The 24,533-nt window shown below is 36.6% G+C and overlaps 1 protein-coding gene and 1 long non-coding RNA gene across 4 annotated transcripts in view; one reads left to right on the forward strand and one right to left on the reverse strand.

The window, feature by feature from the left end:
- The window catches only part of LOC106499261 (uncharacterized), a 32,107-nt gene extending 10,842 nt beyond the window's left edge, over nt 1-21,265 (forward strand). Inside the window, exons 5-6 of one of the 2 annotated variants that reach the window (XR_010884584.1) lie at nt 17,727-17,842; nt 19,120-21,265. This is a non-coding gene — a long non-coding RNA (uncharacterized lncRNA). Of the gene's footprint in view, nt 1-17,726; nt 18,458-19,119 lie in introns of those variants that run through there. The other variant, XR_010884583.1, reaches the window with a different exon arrangement.
- HAT1 (histone acetyltransferase 1) lies at nt 245-24,381 on the reverse strand. 2 transcript variants are annotated; one of them, XM_067299064.1, is made up of 11 exons: nt 24,350-24,381; nt 21,556-21,627; nt 18,642-18,717; nt 16,881-17,001; nt 10,378-10,557; nt 10,027-10,148; nt 9,422-9,526; nt 8,972-9,078; nt 4,920-5,071; nt 3,586-3,702; nt 245-650 (listed from the first exon to the last, which is right to left on the reverse strand). In XM_067299064.1, the coding sequence occupies exons 2-11, from the start codon at nt 21,614-21,616 to the stop codon at nt 483-485; spliced, it is 1,209 nt and encodes a 402-aa protein (XP_067155165.1). In that variant the 5' UTR covers nt 21,617-21,627; nt 24,350-24,381; the 3' UTR covers nt 245-482. The 2 variants fall into 2 exon arrangements, with proteins under 2 accessions (XP_067155165.1, XP_067155164.1); XM_067299063.1 differs by having other exon boundaries at nt 24,280-24,356.
- Nucleotides 24,382-24,533: the final 152 nt, after the last annotated feature.

Genomic DNA, 24,533 nt, shown 5'->3' on the forward strand with positions numbered 1-24,533 from the left:
CTGTACTCAGAAAGCATGCCAGACAGACAAAAGTGGTGTAGCCTATTCATACCATGTTAAAACTGGCCCACAGAAGCGCACAAGAGAATCCAGCACAGCAGCCCAAGGAGGATCACATTAGGAGAGATTTAACAGAGCTGTGATATAAACATCACTTAGATTCATGTACTAACTTGCCATTCAGATATCTATTAAATCCTAAGGCAAAACAGAAGGGTAAAAGAAAATTCAAACAATGGCAGTGTTACTGTGTTTGAGAATCTACATTGTTTATTTCAGCAGTAAGTGCCCTCAAACCTAGAGTACAACATTTTAAAATCTACAACACAAAAATAGAAAATATTCAAAATGCACAGAAACACAAGTCACCTTAATGTGATTAAAACGTCACATGAGATTTTGCAATTAAGTAGCAATTAAGGATGTGCTTCACAACACTGTATAGAAATTTGCACGTTTTCTGTACAGAAAAGGTAGGATCTTCATGCTTGCGCAAGTCGTTCTAGGACTCTTCGGTAATCTGAAACAAGTTGTTGGAAGCTCTCTTCTAACTGTTCATGCTGCATGTTTAGGTCTATTTGGTTCAACTGATTTGTCAGCTCCTCTGGTCTCAGACACCTTCTCATCTTGGCAAGTTCTCTCTGCTTTTTCTAAGCAATTAAACAAACAGTAGTTTGAACACAACCAGTATCATCAAGAGTATAGTATTTATTTAAATTTATTCCATCTCAGTATCTAGTTTAAGGTGTTACTAATCCTAAAAAAAAAAAGTAACAGTGGTAATTAGAAAATCTTTTCTGTTAAAGCCTCACAGTTTCTGTATTACTGGGCAGAAATAAAAAAAAGTGAGAAATTTAAGTTTCTTAAGCAAACAGATTAGGACTAGTGATACTCCTATTAGCAAGAAAAATGTATGGCATGAAAAACTAGATTATAGAAAATTGTCCAGAATGTATTAGCTCTATGTTGATATTAATCAAGCTTGTATTCCATTATGTCTCTTTAGTCAATTCAGTTCCTATAATTGACCATCAGGTTAATTTTAAGCCTCCAGTATATAGAAAACATTTCTAGAATTGTTACAAATGATTAAAAAGTTACCAGGGATAAGCAGTAACAGCACTGAAATGCACTAATAAGATAGCTTACAGGCATAAACATACTTGTACACACAAACATCAGGAGTGCCCCTTGCTGTTTGCCACATACATGCAGTTTACCTGTTTCTTACTTAATTACAAGAGCATTTTGAGGTGTTTCTTTCCCCAAATATATTTTTATTCAGCTGATATATTGAATGCTGCGCATTGGCCTTGTAGGATAAAGTAAGAAGAATTCTCACCAGAGCAGAGTTTGCTTTGAATACAGATACTCTCCAGTAAGTAGTTTTTACATTATGGCGTAAAGCATTCTTCTCTCTGAAGTTCCCCGTTTGTTCTATAGAAGTTATCTCTATGCTTCAACAATCAAAACTTTTTAAAGACTATTTAGCCCATAGTCAGTCTTTCCTATTTTGATACTATAATCAAATAGTCTGTAAAACATTCACAAGCTGTTCACCTTCTGAACTACCTTAGTGTTATGTCTTGTTCACTAGTATACCAAATTTTTATTTCCTAGAAAAAAAAAAGTTAGAGTGAAGGATATAGAGAGTTGGCTGTATCAGCCACTCCAGTCTAGTGGTGCAGTAGAAGCAAAAAAGCTCAGTATTTTTAATAACAATCTCCTTGCTCAGCTGGGCACTTCAAGGGGAAGAGATGTATTACAAGTTTTTTGGTTTCAGTTTTCTGCACTCAAGTTGTCTGTGCTATCGTCATCTAGGAAATAGCTGTAAAATGAAATATGACTAACTTGAGAGTTAATGGCAATTTAGAATTATCCTACATTTATACAGCACTATTCAAATGAAGATATCAAGTGCTTCATGAAAAAATTGTAGCATGTAGATGATACCAGAATTAATGTTGCAGTACTTCTGATTCTTTATCAAAGTTGCTTTCTTTCCCCCGCCCTCCAGATTACCACATATTAAGGATTTTAACTGCAGTTCTGATTTGGGTTTTTGAAAACAGCAGCATGACTAAAATTTATTGGAAACATTGTTTAAAATGAGCCTATAAGCTGTTCACTAGAGAAAACTGTCATAAACAAGACAGCCATATTTCAGAACATGAAACTTGGAACCTAAATCAAGGAGGGGGTGTTGGCTGCTTTGAGGATTCTTTTGAAAACAACTTTATCACTGAAAAGTTAAACTTCTCTCGCTCTCTTGCTTATATAGCAATACAAAATCTGCATTAATTTATTAAGAACAAAGACTAAAATGGAAACAATTGTAAGAAGCACTAGAATTGAAGTTGCTTATGAAACTTTGAATCCCCTCCCCAGTACAACTTCAGTGCAGAGCGAATGAATCAGAACCATGTAACAGTTCCCCTAGCTGAAAAATCATGGCCTTATAGTGGATTACAGAGTGAAATCTAGCAAAGGAGACAAGACGCTCATGGAAGGGAACAGAAAGTCTTTTGATTAAGATCCTGACACTCAACAGAACATGGTATTATCTCCAGATCAGCCAAGTATTTAATGCAGTACTGTTTTATCATTTATGCTAATGGCCCCCTAAGTCCAACTTGAGTACATTCAGTTTCGCTTTATTGGTAGTGTATTCTCACAGCTACAAATGAAAATCAAGGGGATTCTGGAGAGCAAGAATTCTTCGGCATTACAGGCTAACAGGATGAGAGCAGCTTTAGGAAGGCTTGCAGTCAAGGCACTTTCTTGTACTTTGTGAAACTTTTCCAACAGAGCTTAGGTTTGCTCAGTGAGTACTTAACAGCACAGAATAACTAACATGCTAGTTGCCATAATAAACCTAGGTCAAATTTGTGGTCTTTTGACTCTTAATACAGAGACTGATACCATTAGCAACTGGAGGATAATCTGTTTTACCAGTATCTCAGGTCTATGCAAGACAGACCAAATGTGCTGAACTGAGGATCCTGAAGAGCATACTTAGTGAAAAGCAACTTTTTCAGTTCCTTTTAAGTTCATAAAGCTTGTTTGAACTTTATTGCTGCATTTACTTTATATTCCAACTGCACTGAGTTCTGTGCTGCCCTGACTAGATTACTTCTAGCAAGTTGTCTTGTTAAGAACTACTTAACAATTAGAATAGCAATCTAAACTGTAGCCAGTCTGCAGTGTAAGCATACTGCAACATTTACCTCTCTTCTCCAATTTTTTGGCTTGTTTCTTTAAAACATTTTAATCTTTTCAAGGAATTTTTAAGACTTTTTCTTAAGCTCATCTGGGCATAATGTGACCTGTAGCTAGATACCATAAGCTCAGTAATAACTTCCTACTGGAACTGGGCAGGTAACATTCAGGAGCCAAACACAGGATCTTCAACACAGCTATGTATGAATGTTCTCTGCATCTGTGTACATGTCACTTAAATAGTGCATAACTAATAGCAGTTGATTGGCAACATAATTGGCATCAACTACATTTATGGAAATGAAAGTAAAATCAAGTATAATTAGTCTTGAAATAAGTATTAAATGATACTTAAGTCATATACACCTTATAGGGGCCAATCAATCTTCTTTTAACGTCCAACCGATAGCTTCTGGACTGTTCTGCATCACCCATATCTGTTGCACGCAATCGGAGAATTTCATAAACTCGTCTTGTGTGTTGCTAAAGAATAGAAAGGAGAATAAAAAGACATGCCTGAGTATTAAGAATTCAGTCTGTAGCAATTCAGAAAGAGAAATTAAAATAGTTGCTCAGTTTGTCAGAAGACTGTCAGAAGCACTGAAAAGGAGCCTCCTAGCCAATGGGTTAGATGAGTAGAGAATTCCATGCAGTCAGTGTCTGTTGTAACAGCTGTAGAGGTGCTTCAAGGACAGCAATACTTGTTGTAAGGGAGCAGCAGAAAGTCCAGAAGCCGGAGTCCAAAAGTTCTTCAAAGAACTGACAGAGGATTGGAACTGGACTGTCATTAGACAATCCATTAAAACTAGCAAAGGAGGTACTGTGTTCTAATACCCTCTAAATACTTACTGCTCTCTTCACAAGGCCCCCTAGAAGCTGTTAATATGAAAATGCAACAGCAGTGTTTAAGTTCACGAATAAGAATCAGTAAGAGGAAAATTGAAGTGATTTTGGAACCACAATCTGCTAGTATCAGACGCCGGGGGCGGGGGAAGATACTCATATTGCTGCTGTATTACTATTGCATCTGTATTAAAACAGTTTAAGACCACATTCTTTTGCTGAAGCAAAAGAATGAAAAATGGGATGGTTCATTTGCTATACTTCTATTAATACATTTTTAGGTGCTATTTTAAAAAACAACTTATTTATCCATTCGAGTTTAAGCTCTCAGACATGGAAGAAAGGCTGCAGGCATGCTTTTCCTTTACAAGCTATAAAATCATAAATATATTTGAATATGGCTTCTCCCTCTGACTCCCCCCACCCCGCAAGTCTCATTCAAAGTTTTCACAAAACTACATTCAAATAGCATGTCTGCATTTCAACCACCATATTCACTAGCAAGTTTAATCACTCACTGGTAACCTCCCCAGTGAGGTTAAGTTAACTGTTTAGTTCTCCAGAGGTTTAGAGCTGCCTTAGTGTTCTGTATTTCCAAACACTTATTTTGTATAGTTTCTCCCCCCCCCTCCCCACAGGAACATGGAGGTCATATTCTATCAACAGGAAAGGATGGAGGAAAGAAAAGGCATTTGTCTAAAACCATGAGCTAAGTATTTCACTTCCAGCTACAGCCTAAAGATCTGTTGAAATAAGACAGAGTATGTAAAAATTACAAGTCTTCACCTATATATCTAAATTACTTTTATACTAGTTTGATAAGAATAGGTTCAACTACAACTGTTCAGATTTAATACCTTATTTATTTTCAGCTTTTGTTGTGCTTCCATCACCATTTCTTGGCTGAAACCTTGCATTAACTTTTCTGGGGAAAAGCAAAGCAGATCTTGGCAGAGCTTTACAAGAACAAAGTCTCTTAGCTTTACATAGTTGTCAGATGGATCTTCAGCTAGAAGGAATATAAAAGCATATAGTTACTATCAGCATTATTTGTTTCCTCTTCTCTCATATACAGTTACAAAAAAATGGAAAACAAAAGTAGATAAAATATTCCTCATTATGTCAAAAACTGTGCTTACTTATGAGTAGTGCTAGCCAATTTTTTTGATGTATGATAGTATAAGCTGAAAGAGATCACAGAAAGACAAACTCCTAATATTTTGTGTATGCAAGTACTGTATATAGCATTATGTCATATTTCTAACAGACCAACAGTATACACATTTAACTGATCCAGTTTAACTTCTAGGGAAAAGAAAAGAATTATTTCATGCATAAACCCTTTCTCTTGCATATTCTGTCTACCCTGTTAGATGCAACCCAGAGGCTCAGCCAGCCAGATTTTATAGTTTCACAGAAAATGTATGTACCCAGTATACAGAGCTAAGTTAATCAAATTTGATCTTAATCAACCACTACCTAACTTACTTACTTTAAATCCATATTCTCACTTCCAGTGTTTAGTAGTAGACTTTGCTGTTTCAATACAAAGTATGAAAGGATGGCTTTCACACTAATTAAAACATTAGACAAGTAAAATATTTACTTTTGAAAAGGAGCAACTAGTTTCACTTCTGTATTGCTATTAGTTTCTATATTAATAAGACTATATTATAATTCAGCAGAATTTTAACAGTTTGAGGACATGTAAGCCTACAGCTGATGTTTAAGAACATGAGCAATTTTGTATTGGCCTGTGCAATCCTGAATGTTTAGTTACACATTTTGTGGACTATGCCTATCAAATATCAAGCAAGTATTGGGGTGCAGGATGTAAGCTTCTACAGCCTTCCTAAGACAACAGGAGAAAAATCTGATAATTGTACTTAAAAAAAAAGTCAGCTGTAGAAGTCTCTTCTAAACCAAATGCCTTTCATATACTCAACATTTCAAGAAGAGTACCCAGCAAAGCTAATCTATCAGCTGAAAAAGCACTGTACAACAGAAACCTTGTTAGCTTCTCATTATAATATTCTACTAGTATCCCTCAAGTCTGATCTTGAGGGCCTACTCTTGAAACAGTAACTACAGCTGCATGTCCTTTAATCCTTCACTATTAACTGGCTCATTAACATTTTTCTATTAAGTCTAATATTACCTTTGCACAAATAAAAATATATTAGAGTAACTACAGGGAACAGCTCTAACAGTTTTTAAAGACAGAGACTGTTAACTCAGTAGTAAGTTACATTTTTGCAAGTGGAAGATCAGAATGCAGCAAGACTGCATCTGGACTGCGTGGCAGGTACATGCCATTGCATACTTCAGGATCCCATCCACCTGATCACCAGGAGTGTGGGGCAGAGCTGGCTGGGGTTTACCCTGGCCATGTCCTGGCCCAAATGCCTGTGTTTCTTCATGCTACGATTCACTTTGCTTGTCACTACAAGGAGTAAATGCAATAGAAAAAAGAATTTTTATATAAATACACTAAAAATTAAGACTAAGAGAAGCAAGCCCTTTACTTAATGCAGAAGATAAGAGACAGAAGACTATAAGTGTTTAAAATCTGTTTCTTTGTTTTCAGAAGTTTCAGTGCGACTAAATACTAAATATTACACCAAGCAGTAGAACTATTAGAAGACAAACTAATTATGTAGAAAGAAACTGATGAAACTATCCTGTGGTATACAACTAAGCTAGCCAAAGCCATTTACTGACCACTAGCTGTAGTCTTTGAAAGCAAGGAAGGTAAGGAAAGGTTCAAAGACCTGAAGGACAAGCTTATTCAAAATTGTCCTAAGTTAAAAAGATCAAAAGGACCCAAGCAATAGCTAATCTAGACTTCACCAGTTACCTACAACTTGCTTAAGAGTACCATAACTATCAAAACTACTGCTTTAAGAAGTCAAAGGATATGGGGGAAAAAGTTAAGAATTAGCTTCAGTGAATGTCAAGTCACATATGCAACTTTGTTCTCACCTATGAGCCACGCAGAAGAAAGTGCTTACAATGTTCTGAAGGTACTTTAATGGTTTAGACAGGTTTATCACAAAAAAAAATCCCCACCCACCCCAATTTTTTTTTGTGGACTAGCAATGTGGAATTCATGGCTAAACAGCTTATATTCTAGCTGTATCTTTTTATTATAATCCTTAAAAAAAAAAAAGTTGACATTTGCAGTTTGAGGATGATCAAAAACTACTAAGTTACCAAGGACTGGGATGGAAGTTTCTGCTGCTTATATGTAGCACTGTACAATTGGCTATTTATTTTTTGTTTTGGAGATTGCTGATTATTAGCAGTTCAAATGCGCTGTGGATGAGTGGCCTAATCTTGTGTGACAAGTCTTACAGCAGCACTCAGTCTGTGAAAAAGACTGGAGAAGCTGTACTAAAAGTAACTTATTCCATTCCTTTTCACTCAAATTAGTTATAAGAGAGATAGGGGCAGTTTCTCCACAATAAGCACTATCAACATACATTTCACTTGTGTTAGCTGGGATGACAAGCTATAACCAGAATCTTGAGTTTGAAAAGAAATATATGAACAAAATATTCGTTATAAGTGTGAAACTCAGAAGTAACTTGTTTTTCATGTTTTTCTTAGCATTAGTTCTTTCTAAGCAGTTAAATAAACTTTCTGAAAAGAACAGAGATTTAAAGACTTTTTACTTTATAGCTTTAGATGCTATTTAATTAAATATCCTGATCATATTAAGGTTGTTCAGCCTGATTTTCCCCTAGAAAGGGCAATAAGTATTCTTAAAAATCTGAATTTCTTTAATTTTTGAATGCCATGTGAAAGATAACAAGCTTTCTCCTGGCTTATCTCATAAAGAACTTAAAGCCTATTTGAGGGCAAATTTGCTGTTGTTCAATATAACCCTGCATTTTATGCAGGGAGCCATGAAGAACTTTGTTTATCCTCAGTTATAGTTATAAAATTAGTTATAAAAACTATGTACAGCTTTGTAGTGTTAATGGAGGTAGGGGTGGTGGTGGTGGAGGGGAGAAAAGAAAAAAAAAAACACACACAGTGAGCAAGATTTCCTATTATATAAAGGAATTTATACCTTCCTAGGTTCCTATGAATTGGATTAGAGTTTAGGAGGCTGTTACCCTATGTTAGGGTTAGCCTGAGGTGATGCATCAAGAAAGCAAATGTTCTATTGTATTTTAATTAGCTTTTTGGGGCTTTTTTGTTTTTAACTAAGATGAGGTGCTGAGGTAGCACCAAGAACTGAATAATAAATTCCTGTGTTTGAATTGCATTTCTTCCTATGGTAGACTTGAAACCACAGAAGAGGGGTCACATTTGTAGCTGTTTTTGTGTCCTGTATTTAGGCAAACATACTGTTTTTCTCTGCTCCATCTGCCATTGCTTCCATTGCATTTTTATTTTCAAGTATTCACATACACATCTATACCATCACAGGGATCTTCAGTCAGCAATACATGCTCCTGGAGCACAAATCCTGTATAGATTTTTAACTGGCTGTAAAATTTTGGCTTGCACACTAATATTAATATGTTATCTTAGATTTTTCAATTTTGAGTTTTGTTTAACAGCAGTAAACTGAACAAGGAGTTTGAAAAAGCTTGATCTCTTGGCTAACTCAGCTGTGCATCTCACAATAAAATGGCTAATTAGCTGGTAATCCGTTCATGCTAGGGATTGAATTTTCCTGGTGTGCTGTTCTAAGTAAAGGATTTAAGGCGCTACATTATATACAGTTCTTCTGTAAAACAGAGTACTATTAATCCTGAACTGAGCTGAAGCTAAATCTTCAAAAGACCATTTAATTCTGACAAAGTAATGCAAAAAGTTAGTTTGCAGGCTAACAGTCTGTGAATGCTACAAGTTGTTTTATTAAACAGGCAGACTGAGTTAAGAATTTAGCACAAACCTGTTATATCAAGTACTGTAGGAGAAGACATATAGTATCTATGAACTGTTTCAAGAAGCTGAGCACCATGGCCTTCTCCTTGGAATGGTGGCAGAATCAGCATCTGGCTACAAAGGAATATGTATTAATATTTCAGTTAAAATACATACATGTGCATACATTATAACATAAAAGTTTAAAGATTATGTGGTATTTCATTTTGGATTAAAATACGTTTAGCAATCTTCATGTTAAAACATAATTTTTAGTGTCTTAAAATTGCTAAATATTCAAAGCTTGTTTGAGATTCCCTCTGCTTCAAGAAGGGAACAATGAAATAAATCAGTGCATAGCCAGCTAATAATGGAGATTTTTTTAAACAAATCAACACCATTATAAACAAGTATTGGGAACTTCAGCAGTTCTCTCTTCTGAAATAAAAGGCAAGGCACGAGTTACGCCGCCAATTACCTTACACGTGGCCGGGTTTTGTCTGGGTACACATAGTAATTATAGACTGTCATGTAGCCTACGGTCGCAAAGAGCGTAGCTCCATCCTTATTATACTTCTCAAATCTGCAGATAAAACAGAAAGCCAAGCAGGTCAATTACAGTCGCGCTCCCATGCAGTGTCCATTTTCTTTTCCATTCTCCAACTGAATTTTCAGTGTCAGCAAGCTACTCTGTGAGGGCCCAATGGGTACACCTGCTATGTTCTGAATGTACAATTCACTTAATTGGTGTGCAGCAACTTGGATAAATCAGGCCTCTTTACAGCACTTCAGTGCACTTGCCTATTATAAAGATGAATAGGTGGCAAGTAAAAGAAAACACAGGCAAAGCTCATTTTACTGTTTAAGCCTACATTCAGGGCTCTAACGGACAACAGCATTTAATTCAGCTCTATTCTCAAGGCTTCCCAAAGCATAATGGAGGAAAACTCAAGCCTCATAAACAATGGTTTTTCTTTCCTGGGAAAAATATCATTATACTGCTCCAATAATTGGCCAGCCACAATTAAAATGCAGGCTTTGTGGAGGTAATAAGGTCTACTGTTGCTTTAGAACTGTACTTACACTAGAAAGTAGTTCCATCTTTCATCATCTATATCAATAAAGCTAGCAGTTTCAATAAACCACATCAAGAACGTCTGAAGCCTTTCATGATATTCTTGAAAGCCTGGACATGTCATGTCAGCCTAGGGAAAAAGCCAGGAGAAGTCAGGTGAAACTTATCACAGACATTGAGAGAAGAATCTGCAGAACCTAATTAAATTCTATATACAATTTTTTATAAGTATGATTATTAAGAAAACTGATAAAATAATAGTATTTATATGCAATAGTTGAAACATTACTGAAAGTGCATCACTGCAAAATAAACAAATTTGGTTGCTCAAAAGGAGCAGTTTCACCTGTTTTTCCTACCTTGTATATCTGATATGTTATATCTTCCCCAGCTTCCTCATTGTGGAGGGAATAGGTGTGCAGCAGCATTCCAAAGGGCTTGAAATTGACCTCCTTCTCCAGCAGAGACACAAAGTCATCTGGGTTGGTGCAAAATCCAGGAGGAATGATCTCTCTAATTTTACTTTCAACATCATCTGCCTGGAGAATATAAGAGAGAGAAGGATTAGTGGAAGATAAAGAAAGGCAGCAGCAAAGTCACCATTATTCCATTAGAGACAAATACAAAAGCAGGTGGTATGGCCTATCTGTAATTTTAAAGAAAAAAGTGGGGAGTGTTCCTGTTGCTCACTAGCGACCCTTCCAGCAGATAAAGGAGCCACACTGAAGGGATCCAAAAAGGTCACAATCCAGCCCCTGACAGCAAGAAAAAGCTGGTAGTTACAGTGTCAGTTTAGTGGGCAATGATAATGATGGAGAAGAGTCCTGAACATTTTTACTTTGAGATTATTGCAATTGTCCAATCAAAAAAAAATAAATCAAAAGCGCTGATAACTACTCTAATAAAAATATTACGTGGAGGAAAACCAGAAATGGCAAGACAAGGAAGGAAACTATGAATTCAGTTACACAGAAGAAATGCTGGATTAAAAAGTCATAGTTTCTGGCTCTAATGCACTTTCAGAAATAAATGCATTGCATCCAATAAACTGGCAGCAAGCCTCCAGGACTATGCTACATAGAGCCTTGTGGAACACAGGTTCCCAGACAAGCAGCTAACAAGAGAAAGTAGGTGATGCAGGATTGGAGTGGAGGAAACGGGACAAAGACTAAAAATGGTCATCCTCAAACAGCAGAGTGACAGCTAGCACACACTTGCATCCTTGTATCTCTCTGCTTAAAATGCCTGCCTATAGAATCAGCCACAAAATACATTACAAGCTCAGAAGACAACATCCAGCATCCTAATCACAGAACACTTTGAAAACAAGTTCAACATAAAATAATAAAAATATGATTTAGGGATACTGTCAGCAAATTGAAACTGTAATCTAACATACTGGGGAGGGAAAAAATATTCTGACAGCAAGATTAAATTCAGAGATTAAAATAACCCTTTTTAAATAACCAAAGTGAAAGTTAGAGACTATCAGCTGAGCAGACTTCATAATCCTTTTCAGACCCCAAAAAGACCACTTGATTGAATACATTTACTACTTCTTTTTAACCATGAATATTTGATGAAGTTTCACAATAACTTATTACTGCTTCTCACCAGGCAATAAAACTTAATGAATTGGTCTCAACTTAACAAAACCGTACTCCTCAATACAACCCCTAAAAGCCTGACATTACATTCAACAAAATGAGCTTACATTCAATTCAAACTTTCCTCCAGACAATGAACCCAGGTTTTTACTTAATGGAGTTTGCCGTGAGTTCAGCTGTAATGTTTGTATTGTATCTATTTCCACAAGGACTGACACAAGAACACTTTGTGTTAACTTACTAAGCAGCTCTTTCACACCGTTTACATGCATGATGGGTATTAATTCTAAACCAAGACCCTTGCTACTTAGCATTCAAAACAGGGAAATTAAGATGCTTAGAACAAAATACACTACAAAAGGCTAATACAACATGCTACTAATTCCTGTCCTTTCAACCATAGTCCCTTAAGTAGAAGCAATGCACCTGCAAATGAATAGCACTTTATCATTCAGTTACATTTTTAGTATAGAGAAAGATGGATGTAGTTCAGCACAAACAAGTTTTATTCTTAATGGTTTGGTACTACCAACATTTATATTTATATCTGCAGAGAGAGCTATTAAGCAGTTTATATATAGCTCTACAATACTTGGTGTTAGAAAACAATTGAAATGCATACAGTCTTTACATCCATTTCATTCTCAAAACAAGATTTATTTATTGGAACCTTTTCTGTTCTTTCTGAAGCAATATTGGTTAAGTATTTTTTCTTTACATTTGCTGATTTTGTTGGGTTATTCAAGAATAGCAATATTTTTGCAGAATCAATGAATTATGTTAAGTAATAAGGAAAGAATACATGCAACAACATTTCAGAAAATTAATCTTGTTTTCTTCAACTATACAAGTGCATTATTTACAGAGATCTTAAGTCTGCACTGCTGATAAAGTTGTAGGAAATCGCAATGTAGCGATTTAGTTTTATACATCTGAAAAAGGTGTACAAAAATAATCTAGAATTAAAACAACTTCCAAGTATCAGTTCAGCTAATCTTTGCAATAACTCAGACTACGTGGAAAAACATCTAAATGAGTGAATATGCAGTATGGAATATTGTATGTAAGGTACATCTAAAACTTTGCTCCCCTCACATATGCAAGTTTCTCCATCTACCAGTGATAAGGAAGACAAACTTTCACATGTCGAAAACACGCAAGGTGCAGCCTTTACTGATTGCCACCACAGGAAAAATCTTGCTTTCCATAAAACAGAATTAAATCATGAGATCAGAGACTTAGCAGATGGAGCAATAGATAATTCTTAGTGCTATGATACAAAGTCTTTTTACCTGCTATCTTCCAAAGAACCTTCCCTTGAAATGGAGCCTGGCAAAATTCAAGCAATGAAAGAAACTGGGTTCTTCCATTATTTTTATGGGTTATAAAGATCTCCATTTCTTAGAGGGAATTCCAGAATCCTCAGTTTGAGTGGTGGCTTAAGTTAAAGTGATCCAATTTTAAGTTAGTGATTCCTGGAGTACAGAAATCTGGAAACATCACTAGCATACAACTAGTTTGTTTCATTAATACCTGTATTCTTTTATGGAAATATCTATTACATACTAGGCACTTCCAAAACACTTCTCTGAAGTGCTAACGGTCTAAGGAGTTACTGAAATATGTTTACTGCCTTTCCCTTGTGTATTTTTTTTTCTTAAACATCAGAGAGGTTTGTTTCTTTTACCAAAGCAAGGCACTCATCTTACCAATTGGCATGGCTTTGGCCATCTCTATTTCTATGCTCTGGACTAAGCAGCATATAGAATTTAAATTTCATGGGAAAGCCTTTACTACGTATTTGCATGAAACAGCCAGGGAATACACACTGCTGAAATTTCCAAGAATTCAGATTTTTTTCAGCAGATAGTTTGTCATCCTCTGTCCCCAAATCATTTCTTCACTGCACTTGTCCACTACCCTGAAAATAAGTTATCCCCCATGAAATGCCATAGAAATAGCTATTCTGTTTCTAGTAGTCAAAGCAGCACAGGTATTTCTATACAGCACTTTATTTAGCTGTGCTGATGCACTCTGTTCAGAAAAAAATCCAGTTGACTATTGGTCAAACATAGGCAAAGCGTGTTATGACAAAGTGTGCAAGAACCTGAATGAAGCTGAGACTTGTTAAGCTTATGGTTTATAAAAATATTGCCTGTAATATATTACCTTCATAAACAGAAGCATGTGAGGTGATGATGGGAAATATGGTACGGACTTGCAAACTAAACTTGCTTTGCAGTAGGACATGAGTAGTGTCTCTTTGTACATTATGTTTGACTCTGGATAATTTTAATACAGAAATGATCCTTGTACTAGCAAACAGTTACAATATTTGAAACAGCATGTACATGGTATACAAAGTGTCTGCTTTTAAAATAATTTTAGAAATTATTCGAAAGCAGAAGTTCTCTGTAACAATTATTTGCATTAGTTTCAGTTGGGAGAAATAGAACAACCTGAAGTTGTACCACTTACTGAAAGTATGTCCAATATAAAAGTTACGCTTTCATTTCATTAACTTTTGTACTGAAGCAGAAAGATTAGACCAGTTGCAAAGCAAGATAATATATTTATGCTGAAGACTTCTAGAGGTTAGTGAAATACTTTTTTCCCTCCTTCCATTAAATCCTGAAGAAAAGGAGGGTACTTCAACAGCTGCAAATCTGCAATCAGTGACAATTCAGAGGTCAATGCTATTCATATTTGTACTAGAAGAAAGCAGCCTCTCTTCAGATATTTCAAATTATCAGCTCCACCCAAGGGAGAGAGTCTGTCCATTCTAGTTCAGTGAATGAGGCGCCAAAGCATACTTCTGTTCAGGACCTGATCGTACTTGCTTTGCTGAGTCTTCCCCACTAACATGGTTTAGATCCATCCTTAGGGAGATCATGTTAAGATGCATAAATATGCCTGGAATCCTGGCACCTGACATTTAGGATCTCATCTTTTATCTCATTTTTGAGAAGATCTTGAAGAAAAACTGATGGGATTTGGGCAAATATTTCTGTCAGTCTCTAGCAGAGACTGTAGCAGTTGCTTTAGCAATATTGGAACCAAACTTACTATCAAAACAAAACCACCTGATGTTGAATGAGCTTGTGTGGGGAAATAGATACGAATTCCTAAAGTGTGAATAGCTTTGCAAAGTATTAAAACTGACTTCTCACTTGCAACCAGTTAACTCAAAGGCAGATTGCTGTCCTCTCCCAAACACCATGTATTCACAGCACAAAGATTACCTGTCATGCATCGTGGATAGTTCATATCTTAATATTATTACTCTGAATGAGCTGAAATCAGCAGCCAAACAGTTAACTTAGAAGCATAAATGTCAATATGCATTTGAATTACCACCCTGCTGTGATGACAGCTAATGTTTCAATCTCTGCAAATTCAAACAGATATAACTGAAGCGTTCATATTTTAAGGTGGTTAAATTAATGGCAAATACAAATGCAGAACAAAACTGATGACTACCATATTTTTCTCCTGCTAAGGTTTAGATATATCCATGTGAGCAACATATTTGGATGGTCAGCCTTTTATAATCATACTGAGGGAAGCAAAGGATAAGCTACCGCATTTTTCCAATTCAGACAAAGCCTGTCAAAATTTTAGGGAAGAGTATACAAAAGGCTAGCTCAAACAGATACTCTTACTTGTCCCTGCCACAATCTCTTAAGCAATCAGAGGAATAATACAGTAGATGCAACACAGGGCTTGGCAGAAGCAAGGATTTTGAGTGATCAGAAAAGTTGCCAAGTGTGCTTAGGACAAAATGGACCTTATTTGCCTTCCTTGTACCTCCAGAGAGGGGATGTTGCTTTGTTATTTGTATGGAGTACAGATAGAATGGTAATAAGGTGTTATGGTGTGGATTCCCTTTGCAACACCATTTTGAAGTTATATTGACAAAAGCCTGGACTGGGAGGTGGTTTTCTGTTTGTTTTTTAAATATGGTTACTACCTAGCAAACAGGTATTCCTTTTCCCCTTACTTCTAAACACCTTATGAAGACTGAAGAGCGTGACCTTTCACTTGTGAGATATGTTGCCCTAGCCTCAAAAGTATCTCAGACATGTCCAGGCACTTAGCTTGTTGAACTAAGCATGTTCTAAAACTTGAGAACAAGGGCAAATCTGTCAAATTCATCTAACGAAGTCAGTCCAACTTTTCTTTCTTTAGAATTAAATCAGTCTTTCCTTGAAAATATTTAAATGAGCTCTGATGAGTTTGAAATTAGGATCTTTAAATACAGCTTGAAATCAAAGATGTTTACTTTTTTTTTTTTAAACTAATGAATAGCTTTTTCCAGGCAGAGTAGTCTGAAGTTAATGCAAATGTATAGCCATTTTTACACTATAGAACATTATAAAGATTCATCAATAGCCAAATCAATAGCTCGGGGGGAGAGGAGGGAGGGAAATCAATTCAGCTTTTTCTTGTAGCTAAGTAAAACTCTGATGACAGTAAGTTTTTTTAATGCATCAGAGACCACTTCAAAAAATTCAGTTTTTCCTCAATAACTGCACTGGTACTTTTACAAGTATTTAACAGTTTTATAAACATGGTTAATATATTAATATTTTATTTCTGTGTACAAGTTCCAAATATCTTTCTTCAGCTAGCTGGAAGACTGATTGACTTCGCTTTTGTGGGGTTACCTCACAAAAATATTCCAGGAGTACATAGGCAGAAGTTGGGGGTGAGGGGGGAAGTTTTTCTGCAAGTGCTCTGTAACCTTGGAAAAGTTGTACAGAAAAGAGGATGTCTTGCATGTAATTGTGTTCTGTGTTCCTATAAGCGAGATGTAAAGCACACATGATACCTAACCAGAAACTATGGGAAGTTTCCAATCTTGCTTCTGTATAATCTTGCTCTCCACATTTGCTATTTAAAGAGAGACAGTAAAGTACCCTACCTCGGGGTGGGGGTGAGGGGAACCACACCAAAACACCTTCTCCCTTCTCCCCCACCTCTGCACCCCCCCCCCCACTTTTCTTTCTAACTGGACTTTCTTCAAGATGGAAAACACAACTGCTAGTCTTCCTCCTGGAAGGAGTTAAGAAAATACAGACTTTCTAGACTGATCTTTTTTGTGGAACCAGCCTTGATACTAGCACCTCATGTTTGACTGACACTTTTGACTGTACTGCAGTCAAAGAAGGAACAATGAGATATATAGAATTCCTGTCCATATCCCTTTAGAGCTCCCCAGTAATATTTCAGCACAGGTCTGGCTCTGTCTTTACCTCCACACAGTCAAACTTTTCATTAACTTTAGACGTATATTCGATGCGGAAAAGCGTTGACAGGTTACCAGCGATATAATACAAGAGGATCTTCAGACCCTTGTAACCAAAGGCAACTTCACTGAGAAAGAAAAAAAGAAAGAGTGATCAGAACTCTAGTTGAACAGGAAAATACATCACAGAACTTTCATGTAATAAGCTTTGAAGTTCACATCCTCTTTCCCAGTGAGGTATACTAAGTATTCTAATAGGAAAAGGGAATCAACCTGTATGTGTACTATATAGACAGATAATGCCTTACACTATTTCTAGTAGTTATTTTGCTCCTCCAGTGGAGGAATAGAACAAGTCTCTGAACAGGAAGGCAGCATATGTACATGTACTATGACAACTCATAAAAGATGAAGACCTGAAATAGCTAGTACTTCATTTATGTTTCTCAGTATCTTAAACTCATTAATAAACGTAACTTCTTAACTTTAATGTTAAAACTTACTTTGCAGTTCAGTAGTCTATATTTTGGATTACACAACTGTAAGTTATACTGCACAAAACACAGGTAGATAACTAGTCATAGTAACAAGTCCCTTTTGGTAGACAGTTCCTATATAGTTATCTGAATTAACCAGAACCAAGTAAACGCAAAAAAGAGCCATGAACAGAGAAGCCTTTTTACACCTAAGTATGATTTACCTGAATATAACCACTGTATTGTTGTGAAGTTTAAGGAATTTCTTCTAAAGAAAACTGAACTGCAGAAAATGGTTATTTACAAAGAAACAAGATTTTCATGTTATTTTAAGGCATTAAGAGGTTTTTTTTATTATTATTTTTATTCTTTTACAGAGCTTTCTTTTGTGGTAACACATTTCTGATTTAAAACTTGGACACATAACTGTCAGAGCAAGAATCTGCTTATTAGTTGTACTGACAGATTGGAGAGTTCTCTCATTACCAGAAACGTAGGTATTCTTAATGATAGCTGCAGTAACAAATGTTTACTGGTGTAATAGTTTTTATTACAATTAATATATGTAGCTAATCCTACTTTGAGTGCTTAGACTGCTTTTTAAAGAAGTCAGAAATTAAGAAACTGTGTGTACATGCACATGTTTTAAATGAACTGTGGCCAGATTGTTCAACATTGACCTACTGAAGATAATCAGTATACTTGAGAAAAAGCCAAAACAATACTTTTCTACAGTTTCTGTATCCCCTCCATATCTACCTGATTACAAGTGTACGTATTCAAGGAAGAAAATACTTCTGAATTTTGTATAACATTCAATGAGCTGGAACAGCTGAAAACCTGAATTTAAGTTCACACTTCACTTGTATGTTCTATTCACTAAAAGTTCCATGTTGTATTGTAGTAAAAAATAAATAGATACACAGTTGTTAGATACTGATTTTTTGGCACTCATTACTCTGAAATTCATTAGCAAGAATTAATGATTCTTGCTAGATCTTAGAATTGTGTTATGAACACAATAACCACTTAAACAAGTAATTCTGACTGCAAAAATGAGACATTTTGTTCTCTGCTAATCTGTTAAAGGTAGTATAGAATGATTAAAGACCCAAATTCTACAAGCTAGGCACTAAGGCAACTATAACTTATACATTCATAAAATTGAAGTATTGCTGTGTCATTTTAAATTAGCTTGGCAGAGCAATGTTTCCTGATTTTCAACAATTAGGAAGCAACCTTCCCCTTCCAGACCTATTAATTTGGCTCTGCATACTTATGGCGCAACTTACTCATCTCCAAACACTTGGTGGCTATACTCTGGATTAAATGTTGTGTTGTCATCCTCCAAATCCTCAGGAAAGCGAACTGAAAGGGAAAAGTGAGCATGAACAAGTAAAAGGTCAGCTTAAGCTTGTTTAAACCAGAGATACCATGCTAGATGTTCACACATTCTTCCACAACAGAACCAAAAAACTTCAGTTATGAATCAATGCATGTTAGGCTGGTATACAACAGAAATAAAGACATTTCATGAAAATTAGATGCATGTTATTTTCTCAGCTCACGTCAGTAAGCATAGCGGGCACAGCATATAAAAATGGAGAAATCAGTGCAGATGTATACAACTTTATATATCCTGAATGTTACTGACTTTTACTCCCTCTTAAACACTGTGGATACTGCCCAGCTGGATACTCCTACCATAAGCCAGACCAATCATGTAAACAATGCTGCCTACTCATCCTGTCATTCTTCTCTTACATGCAGGTGAAGCGAGAACACTTCACTGTAGGTGGGTTTCATGGAGTAATGAATGGAAGAATGTGTTGAATGAAGGAAGAATGTGCACTTATGTTCATGTTAAAGTCTTAGAGAATCAGAGCAGATGCAAACAAAGTAGTTGCACCAATATTATACTGGTATTTGTACCAATATTATCAGAATCTGTGGTGTGGTGTTTTTTTTAAACTGGGTTTACTCCCCCACCCCACACTTAGTATTAAACAATGTCTTTACTGGTGGTATAAAAATACTCACTGTTGGGGCATCTACTCAAATTCAGTAACTTACCAAACAAGCATTTTATTCATGCTGATGGAGTTACGGCAGTTCCTCCACAGTAATTGTGACAGGTGTTCTTCAATCATAAAACAGATTTATGATTGGGGAATGAAGTTAGAGACTAAGGCAGGATTTTCTGGGAAAAATCTGAGTTAAGATACTAGATTCCTAAACACCCTCTGTGTATTTACAATTAAATAACTTATCTGTGTAAAACTGAAAGGAATATAATTCTTAGCTTAGGCATTAAAGTGACAGTTCAGCCACATTAGCAAGGCACAGGCAGCTCAAGACAGTAGGAACACATTTGAACATTGAATGAGTTGCATGTGTGTGCAATGTTGTAGAAGTTAGTGTCGCTATTGAAGCTCATGGGGTTTTTGGATTTGGGTTTTTTGTTTTGTTCTTTTGCAAGCATATGTTGACTGCTGAACTACAACTTCATTGCTGCTGTACTCTATTAAAAGTGCAGATGAAGAAAAAAGACTTTCCTGATAATAATTAGAAAGCAATTTTTTTCCAAAAGGAAGATGTGCAAATGAGAGGTTTCTTAACAAGATAAAGTTTTGCTCCCTCAAAAGCAAGAGGATGGTTGTTTTTGTCTTCCTGGGCTTGATTCAGAGAGCAACATTGTTGAGGCAAAGTAGCAGAGTTAAAAAACAAAAAAAAAACGTGCAATTCTGAATCACCACGGAATAACTGAGGACTCAGAAAAGGATATCTGCTTTTATATGCAAACTACATTTAAAAGAGGAAAGACTAGAAGTTACAAAGTAGTAGCAGCAGTATTAAAAAAGTATAAATCTACTCCTGCCTCCTGCCCCCCCAAAAAAGTAAGGGGAAGAGAGCAGCTGAGATAAGGCAATTGGTATCTTAATTAAAAACCCACTAGCAGAGTCTACTTGAAGTCTAACACAATTGCTCAGACTTGTTGACAAAACTCACTTGGATGTCTCCTGTTATTTCTATCCTTTCCTTTGGTTTTAGAAAGGTGCAAGAGAAAAATAAAATATTAGTCACAAAATAATTATTTGAAATAATGTTTCTTAACTGATAGAAAAATACTTCACAAGTATAGTAGTTTAGAGACTTTGGGATTTTGGCCAGAATGACATTTTGGCTCATGAGCCTATGGTAATTGTATATTAACAATTCATTAAAATTTACAGAACAGACCATTATTGGCAGTTCTGAGAAGTGTTTAACAATTTCATCAATTCTGTTTTCTCAATAAGTGATAAGTGGCATCCTACGTAATGTATTTACAGTCCTGACAGCAGGTCTCCCAAACTGAAGTTTAGGTTTCTGGATGACAATAGAACTTGCAGAAGCTTCTAGAGACTGCTTAAGAGAATAGCAGCAACAACAGAAGTATTTAAAAGTTCTAATAAAAGATGCCATTTGTAGTGCTTGAAGAGAAACCTGCTGAAGTGCTGAAAAGATTAAGAATTAGACAGATGTCTTATTCTTCTCTTACCATTAAATTATTACTGCTGCATATAATAAAGCTGCAGATATAAATGAATCCAACAGAAGTTCAGTTATTCTGCTTGCATTCTGGATGTTCCAGTGAACAAGTTAGAGAGCCATAATCAGAGTTCTCTAAAGCCTAGAGTTACATATTTCCTTCTATTCAGATTTGAAACAATTTTTTTTAAATGTCTTGTCTAATCCAGATGTTGGGGCAAGGGGTGCAGAAAACCCAACCCAACAATGCTTTTCAGAGTTTTCCTTCCTGTTTATTTTTTCCTCAACTATAAGTTCTGTCACTAAGGTCATTATGAAAACAATACATACTTTAGATTTATACCATACTATAAGGATTTTTTTTGGGGGGGGGGGGGAGGAAGGGGGAACATACTGAATAATTCAAAAAAGTAGGGTAAGATGTAATTCCAGTACACTCTGGTAACCTGCTAATAATTGGTAATGACATTATTATGCAGAGGCAGGATTAAGTTTCTATATCTGTATTTTAACTGCACTAATCTCAGAAAAATTAGACTGTTATCCTATTCTTGTATTTGAATATTTATATCAATAAATACCTATTAAAACCCAAGTGGATTTGAGGTATAAGAAAGTTTAAGCAGGTGTTAATATATTCCAGTATCAAATGCACAGTATTTAAAGTGGTGTTACCTAGTTTTAGTTGAATTGCTTCATTTGTGTTACACTTATATTCAGCCAGCTTCTTCTCCATAGCAGTAAGCCCTGAAGAAAAAGATTTTAAGAAAGTTTTAATGATGTGCACAAACTATGTACCAGTGTTATTCAAGGAACATATTTAGAAGATTCTCAAAAACAGAAAAGATAACAAAAACACCACAAATACAGAACAGATAGGTCAAAAAAGCCATAGTATGTACTCAGTGTAATATTAAGATTTACTTCAATAACTTTTCTGGAACTAGAAACAAGAACTAGGAAACTAACCACAATTATCTCCCCTAGAATGGGGTTATATTCAAAAGATTTAAAATGAGGTTATTACCAGTAAAAACATCTTTCAAAGCTGGAACTAAAAATTAAGAATTCAATCTAACAGATGTTTCTATAAAAGAACACATGCATTTTCACTTCAGTATTTAAAAACATCCAGCTCATACTAATTATGATTTCTGATTACTTCTCTGGACAGTAGAAGTGCCCAGAAGCCTCAGAGAAGATCTGGGCCCTATTGGACAAGCACCATTATGCCTGCCATTACATCTTTGCAAAAGTTGAGAATGTCCTTGTGACACTTGGATCTACATGAAACTGGTCAAATGTCATGCCTTCTCAGAGAACTTACAAGTGCATCCACATGGAAGAACCCCTACATCTTGGGGGTATTTCTACTTTCCTTTTATGAGGCACAGAACAAATCTGTTTTCATAATAACCACATCATTCTACACAATTCACAGGTCATCTTCTGTAAGCATGACTTTAAGCTTATGGAAGCTTAACTATTCCAAAAAACTCTACAAAATGAAGGTAACAAGTAAGTACAGAATATGCTTGATTGTTACAAGTTTTCTTTCCCTCTCCCCAGCAATAGAACTAAACTAAATTGGAATATACATACATACTGGCAAACAAGAAACAGCACAGATATTTGGTTCAGCCACTAGAATAGAAGCAAGAAATTCTCAGTACTGTATATACCCCACCTGCCAATTTCTTCACTGGGACTTAGGGAAACATGATCCCTCATTCCCCATTTGTAAAATAAGCATAATTTGTGCCCAACAACCTCAAAGCAGTATTCTTCCTAAACAGAGTTCTCAGTTGGCTGCAAGCTTCTTTGCAGCAAGCCATTTACTGAAGACTTCAAATGGCACTGTACAGAGACTTCTGCATCTCATCTAGCAGAACACCAAATAACAAGCAAGTATGAGAAGACCATTTTTTATACCATTTTTTTCCCCTGAAAAACAAGTTGAACATACAAATTATATAACTAAGAAATCCTCAGACATGTCTGTAGGTCTTACTTTACTGGGCTGCCTCTGTACCTGCATTAGAACAAGAAGCTGAAATTCTTCTATAGACTGAGGACTCAACAATGTTTTGAAGAAGAAGAAAAAAAAACAAAAAAAACACACCACACACACACAAAACCCAAACCACAAACACCTAATATGGAAGGAATACTTCTGTCTGAGAAAGTAGTTGGGGGAGACACTCTCAGAATAAAAAAGCAAATCTAAAAGCACACACTAGCCACTTTGAGTAAGGTTTTATAACATTAAGACTTTATATCAGAATCCACTGCCCCTCTCATAAGTTCTAGTTTTTCATCCTTCCTCCTCTCTAAGGCTGTATTGCTTTTGTTTTATTTAATAAGACACAGGCAAATCTGTTCTTTGACAATAAAGTGTTTTGCAAAATCAGGCAGATACTATATTTGAAAAAAGTTAGACTGAGGGAAAAACTTGGTGACAGATCATTGGTCAATAAGCATAGGATTAAAATAATTTCCTTTCTCATCTCCTTGTATTTTCCTCAACAGAAATTGTATATACTAGTATATTCCATACTATCCCAAACAGTATTTGTTGTATTACATTGCCATTTGTTCTCCCATCATTTGCAGAGCCCCTCAGGGAAGGCAAAACCCTAAGCTCAAAGCGTTGAACAAAAACAAACAAAAAAAGCATTTGAAAAAAGAGTTACATGTTTTAAGACCCTAAATAAAAGGGCATTAGCTACTTCCACTTTATAAATTGGCAACATTAGAGGAAAAGCCCCTCTAACATCATCAAGCAGAATAAAGTGAAGAATTGCTAAAAAAAGTATGTCTCTCTAGCTAATGCTAAGTATCTTATTCCAATGCATTCCAACGTGTATTAGCAGTCATCTTCCCAGATGGGTTCTTAAACTGTAGCACATATACCACTAATAATTATCTAGTGTTTTTTTTTTTTTTTTTTTAAGCAGAACAGAAGTAAGTAACAAGTTAAACCTGGTCTGCTTTCCAAAGTACATTCCAGCGTAATCTGTCACCTATTAAAGTATTTTTCAAGTGCTTAAAGCTTTTCTCCCCATGCACATCTTCTCAGGTTCATTCCAGAGGCCCCATCAGAAAGTTTTTCTTCTAGCTTCAGACTATTCAGAACAAGCTTTAAACAAAAACAAGGATTTCCTCAGCAAGAGGAGAAGAGGAGCGACACTGCGGCTCCGCGCTAGGTGCGGGGACCACGAGCCCTCCCCGCCCGGCGCCTCGGCCCCCGCTTGCTGGAGGCGGCACCTGCCCGCGCGCCCTCGGGGCCCGGCCGAGCCGCCGGCCCTCCGCGGGCAGGGCAGGCCCGGCCGAGCCCCATGGCTAGGGCCGGGAGAACCGGGCCGGCGCAGCCAGAGCCCCCGCGGGCGCGGGACTTACCCGCCATTTCCGAGCGGAGGCGGCGGCCAAGTCACCCGGGCAGAACGAATCAACCCGCGCGCCCACTCACCGGAAATGAGAACACACACAACCGCTTCCGCTTCCGGCCGCGGAAATACGGCTGGGGAGCGAACGGCGCGGCCGAGCACCCGGGCGCGCATGCTCAGCACCGCCCTACGCGCTGCGCCCCTCTCGCGGAAGCCTTTGAGAAGCTCATCCGCGCCGCTGCTCATTTGTATGTCCCCGCCCCGAGG

Source organism: Apteryx mantelli, chromosome 6, assembly GCF_036417845.1.
Source record: "Apteryx mantelli isolate bAptMan1 chromosome 6, bAptMan1.hap1, whole genome shotgun sequence".
NCBI classification, from domain to species: Eukaryota; Metazoa; Chordata; class Aves; order Apterygiformes; family Apterygidae; genus Apteryx; species Apteryx mantelli.

Bases quoted from the DNA above. Each gene is read 5' to 3' on its own strand.
- HAT1 (XM_067299063.1), bottom strand. The intron at 17,002-18,641 runs GTAAGTTGCGCC...TTTCTTTCTCAG, and splicing joins CACCAAGTGTTTGGAGATGA to TGAAGTTGCCTTTGGTTACA. The intron at 5,072-8,971 runs GTTTGTGCTAAA...TATTCCTTCTAG, and splicing joins TACAGTACTTGATATAACAG to CTGAAGATCCATCTGACAAC.